The sequence below is a fragment of the Solanum pennellii genome, chromosome 3, assembly GCF_001406875.1.
Source record: "Solanum pennellii chromosome 3, SPENNV200".
In the NCBI taxonomy this organism is placed as follows: Eukaryota; Viridiplantae; Streptophyta; class Magnoliopsida; order Solanales; family Solanaceae; genus Solanum; species Solanum pennellii.
Window position 1 is genome coordinate 49,665,381 of NC_028639.1, and position 5,655 is coordinate 49,671,035.

Genomic DNA, 5,655 nt, shown 5'->3' on the forward strand with positions numbered 1-5,655 from the left:
TCTTAAAAATTCAAATAAGGGTACGGTCGGCATACACACTATAAAAAATAGTCCCTCTACCTTCCAAGGTAGTGTTAATGGTCTCTCTGCTCTCTCCCAAGTATGTTAAGAACGGCTAAAAGCTGCATTTAAGGCCTTAAAATAATACACAAAGCCAGCATGCACATTAGCAACTTAAACTACCAGCATTCATGCAAAGGAAGTTATCTACTTCTAGAAAGATAAATTCAGGCATCATTATTAAGCAAACACAGGTATTAATGCATTCTGTGTCTAAGTCGCATTATGTCTCTTTGAGAATTATCATTCATCCAGGTATAAATGGATTCAGAAATCTGCGGAACATGTTTCCCATGGCAATTGCTAATATTACAGGTTCAGTGAGCTATTAACTCGAAATCTTCTTTCTTCAATCTGCATAGCCATCAAATTCTTCTTCATGCCGCCATCTACGATTACCACCCTCTTGCTCTTTGATATTTCTCCTTTGCCTAGGTCCTCCATGCCTCTCGCCATATTTCGTTCTTCATGAGTAGTACCTTCACAAAGATACAACCTCTTCTTTTAAGGACGAAGAGACGAAGAGTTTCTAGACTGCCGGGCAACAACTCCAGGCTGCATATACATGATGAAATAGAGTAATATTAAAAAACAAAGCAAGTATTACACAGTACGACCAATTTTCAACAGCAAATAAGAGATCAGATTGAGACCTCTTCTTTCCCTGAAACTGACATGATTCCAGAATCAACATTTCTTGAAGGATATGTAGAGAATAGCAGAGAAAAGTATAATTCGGTTAGCCTTCTGCTAGCCCAAGATTGTTAACTAAGATTGGAAGATTCAACTAAAGAAGAGGAAGCTAGAAATGAGAATTTGTTTGAGAAGAATACACTTTTATTAGGTTGTTCTTGGTTTGCGTGGGTTGATTACAAATGTACAATATCATCCGATATTTATACTAACCTAAGAATTATTCTAGATACTACAAGCTGTAGACTATTCCATCATTTACTACAAAAATATTTGCTCTAGAATATCTACAAGAAAGTTCTGGGGAACTTATCTTCTAACACTTTCTCAAGAATATCTAGATATATCTTTAAGATAATTATTCTAAGTACTACACTAGACCATTCCACAAATTATACTAGAAAAATCTATGATATTCCAAAAATCAACTTTATCATTTTTCACAGGATAGAGCAACAAGTACCTCTTCTTATAAGGAAGAAGAGACGACGAAATACTAGACTTCCGGACAACAACTCTAGGATGCAAATACATGATGAAATAAAGTAATATTAAAAGAACTAAACAAGTATTACATAGTTAGATTGATTTTCAAAGAAATTAAATTGAGACCTCTTCGTTCTTGGAAACTGAGATGATTCCAGAATCAGCTAAAGTTAAAGTCTTTCTTTCCATCTCGAGATCAATCAAAGCACAACCAAGTCATAGAACACAACTCAAACACAAGGTCACACTCCTCTAGTACCACCATGCAACCAGATATGTGAAAATATCAAATATAATACGAAAGAAGAGAAATAGAACATTCATACTCGCAAATAAAAACATGGGAGAAGTAAAACAAATATTGTATCTAATAATTCAGTACAATACAATAGCTGAAGAGTAAATTCAACTAGGCTCGGATTGAGGCATAATTGATTGATTGAACATAGATAGATACGATATCATGTAACAACAAAACCAATATTTATCACTCATTACCTGAAACAAAATATCAAAAACACCCCAAATAAAAAGGAACAATTAAATGGCATACAAATATATACATATATATAGGAATCAAATGGAAACCTTATTATCTTCTCTTAAACAGTAAAAAGAGTATTGAATAAGCAAAAAATGAGTGAAAGAAGGGGAGAAAAGACTTCACTTGCCAAATTTTGATTTTGATTTTTCCTTTTGGTTTGTAGTATAATGTAAGATAATTTTTCCTATACATAAATCCTAGTTAGGGTTTGTAGAGAATCTTAAAATATATTTACCAAATTTTTTATTGAGCACTAAAATGATTATTTAGTTTATGGTAAGAGGTGTAGCAATCTATATTGAATTAACAATTGAATAGATATGGGCTAAGCGTAATTCATTTACTTTTGTGGATAACTCCTTTCACATTAACGTTTTAGGGTATATTTCCTTTTTTCTAAAACTAACAACATTAGTTGATATACGTTACTGTGAGTAACATTTTAGGAGTAAAATGTTACTTTGAGTAACGTATATCAATCTAACACCGTCAGCTTTTAAAAAATAAAATATATCCTAAAACGTTACTATGAAATACATTTATACTAGTTTTGTACAATTTTAAAAATACATATTATTTTGGTGAAATGATTTACATAATGGCTTAGTTTGGTCAATACTTCTCATAAAGGAGAGAGTCAAGAAAAAAATGAAAGGATGGAAGGCCAAATTTTTCAGCGGGAGTTGTGCTTAAGTCTTTTCTAGTTGTGATCCCTACATATGCTTTGTCTTGGAATTCTTGGTATACATTTTTCCAACCCTCAACCCTCTTTTCTAGATTCATGGATATTGAATCAATCGAACGCACTTCTAAGACCTGTTCTACTTTTGGAAGACCCTGTGTTATATCACCAGCTCTCGATTTTTCATATATAAATGTAACTAATGTATCTCCTTCGTTAAGGGTTTCTCCATAATGGCAATGAACAGTTGCTCGGGGGTGGCCAAATAAGGCTTAGCTGATAATATCACTATTAAGTCAACTTGAACAACACTTTCTTTTTTTAATCAATTACTACAAATCCCTAGGGTTGTTTTAATGTAAATTTCTTCCTCCAACTCTCCATTTAAGATGGATCTCAAGATCATGCACAACAGGTAGTGCTATTAACTACCTAATAAATGTTATCCATGTTACTGATGAGTATCATATATCATATCATTACATGGATATTTATAATTTTTTATATATCAGGTACATTCGACTAGGTTCGAATTGAGGCATAGTTGATTGATTGAACACACACGCACGCATGCACTCCCACACCCACACCCCCACACCCACGCACACACACACACACACACAAACAAACACACGCACGCACACACACACGCACGCACGCACGCACGCACGCATGCACGCGCGCGCGCGCACACACACACACACACACATGCTTGATAAACTGATTACCAATATCTCTAACATCGGGGAGTTGGCTAACAAATGCTTGATACACTGCATCTCGGATGTACCTCCTATAAAGCTTCGAAGCTGAAATTCCACAAGGTGATTAAATGTCAGGTCTGACAAAGTTTTGGGTTGAAGAGATCCTTCAGTAGATTCTTCATCTTCATCAATATCACTATCATCTTCATCAATAAGCTAAGAAAGACAACAAGAAGTTGACTATCAGATTATTGAAGATAAAAGAAGTACAACAAATAACTACTAAATAAAATTAAAAAATGTCGAAGCACTACAAACCTGCATTTTAAGATTTTTTTTTTAAAATATGGGAAGCATCTTAGTAAGCAAAGAATATACAAAAGTTTAAATGATTCCACAAGAAAAATGTCAGGCACGTCAAATCGTCTGACATTGTTGAGATTAAATGGAAGCCTTCTTGGTACTTTATATCCTTCTTCAGCAATGAACTAAGAACATTACATAAATTCAAGATTAAGTCTGCCCAAAAGATATTTCCATCCGTTAAAGTGTATAACAATAAAGACAGGGAGAAACATTTACCTCCAAATCGAAGAGGTTCAAGCTAAGTTGCTCGAGAGGAGAACAAGACTCGAAAATCTTTGCAAAATCAAGACTCTTTGTATGCTCAATGTCTCCTAGCAGAGTTGCTTCTACCAGGCGAGGGACATTCTTTAGGCAGATAGAACTTATATCGCCTGTGAAACTGAACCATTTTAGCACAGGAGCATTAATTTCAATCATTTCTAAATCGTCTAAAATAGACATCTCCAATTGCTCAAGCAAGGGGCAATGAGATATCAAACTTTCCAGCAATTCAGAAGAGGTTGAGATTCCACATAGTTCCAGGCTGATTAACTTATCAAATCCTTCAAAGGCATATGGATGATAAATTGAACAAGAATGAAGTTTTAGATGTCTCAGCTGCGAACATGTGAAAAGTGTAGATGGTAATGTGTATTGCTTTCCCAATGGAAGGTGCAGAACAAGATCCTGAATGTGATTCCTGAGGAAATATATGAAGTTGTCGATTTCAGGAAATCTTGTTAGATGAACGATGTCGAGGGTAAACTTAGTAATGGGCCCTTCGTGAAGGGTCAAGGGTTGGTAGATGATCTCCCTAAATCTAACTGTAGGGTCTGAATCCTCTCTTTTTTTCCACAGGGATTCATCAAGGGTCAAGTCCGTACGTCTACACCAGTGGTACCAACATTTCTTTGATAAAACACTTGTCCTCACAGCATCTTTGCAAGGAAAATGTATCAGAATGACGTCGATTACATTATGGGGAAGATTGCTAACAATTTCGGGCATTAAACTTTGGCAACACTCTCTTCCCATAGGAGGCATCATAAATCACTAAGTACCTGTATAAATAAAAAAATATGGGATAAGGAATCTCTAAGCTATTTGGCAATACTCAAACAATCTCCAAATTATCTGGACGGAATTACTATTCACACTGTCAAATCAACACAAAACACTAGGAGAACTTAAAACAATAATCACCAAGAACCTACAAAAAATTAATAATAATATAAAGCATGAAATCCTCAAAATATCTAGAAAAGATATAAAGGTTCATTGTCATTTAAATCATCAACTGCTTCCTGTTAATATCAATGTTATATTTAGCTTAACTTGATATGCCAAGTGGCATACACAGAAGTTTTAGTAAGTCGAATATTTAAGGAAATGAAAAAGCACAACAAATCATCTTAACACATCATACAAGAACACACGATTCAAATCATACTCAAGAAACTATTGAGGATTAAAATGACTTAATTCACCATAAAAAGTTAGATAAACCCCAAATTATTTCATAGGAAAAGGTAGGGTGTGGCCTTTCCCGGACCCTGCTCTTTGTGCATCACTCTTCCTTTTGTTTCATAGAACTTGACACACAATGTTTTCAACTCATAAAATCTGCTCATTATAAGTACTAGTTCTGAGAGCGTGCCTTGCATGTTTGGCCATTATTATTATATAAAATTTATATAGTTCTAACTTATGTATTAAAATATGTGTAATATCAACCCAATTAACTTTTTAAAAAATAATAAAATATACATGTTATCATATACATACAAAATGAAAAAATGTTGACAAAACAATATATTAATCTGAATAAGAAAGAATAACCAATAAATTAAAATTTTCATAAGAAAGTCTAGTGGACTAACATTTTATGTGCAATTTATAATGAAAGAAACTATGTATGTCGTGATAGAATTATCAGCAGCCAAGAATAATCATAATCAAGCATAATAATAATTTAATAGATGGTTAAGAGAGCTGACATATGAGAAATATCAATGGAATCCTTGCCAGTAACATTGCAGATGAATTAGAAGAAGAAAGGGAAGGGGAGAACATCAATGCCATTTCACTCGAACTGACTGGCGGTAATCCGCGCGGTCAATTTAAGCATATGGAATCAAATG

The 5,655-nt window shown here is 34.1% G+C and overlaps 1 protein-coding gene across 1 annotated transcript; it reads right to left on the bottom strand.

Annotated features, from left to right (window-relative positions):
• Positions 1-564: 564 nt before the first annotated feature.
• LOC107013412 (F-box/LRR-repeat protein At4g14096-like) lies at positions 565-4,561 on the bottom strand. Its single transcript, XM_015213326.1, has 4 exons — positions 3,752-4,561; positions 3,481-3,657; positions 3,194-3,385; positions 565-615 (listed from the first exon to the last, which is right to left on the bottom strand). The coding sequence occupies exons 1-4, from the start codon at positions 4,559-4,561 to the stop codon at positions 565-567; spliced, it is 1,230 nt and encodes a 409-aa protein (XP_015068812.1).
• Between the last annotated feature and the right edge of the window lie 1,094 nt (positions 4,562-5,655).

Bases quoted from the DNA above. Each gene is read 5' to 3' on its own strand.
- LOC107013412 (XM_015213326.1), bottom strand. From the start codon at position 4,561: ATGATGCCTCCTATGGGAAGAGAGTGTTGCCAAAGTTTAATGCCCGAA. The intron at 3,386-3,480 runs GTGCTTCGACAT...TGTCTTTCTTAG, and splicing joins TCTTAAAATGCAGGTTTGTA to CTTATTGATGAAGATGATAG. The intron at 616-3,193 runs GTAATCAGTTTA...ATGTATATGCAG, and splicing joins CCCCGATGTTAGAGATATTG to CCTGGAGTTGTTGCCCGGCA.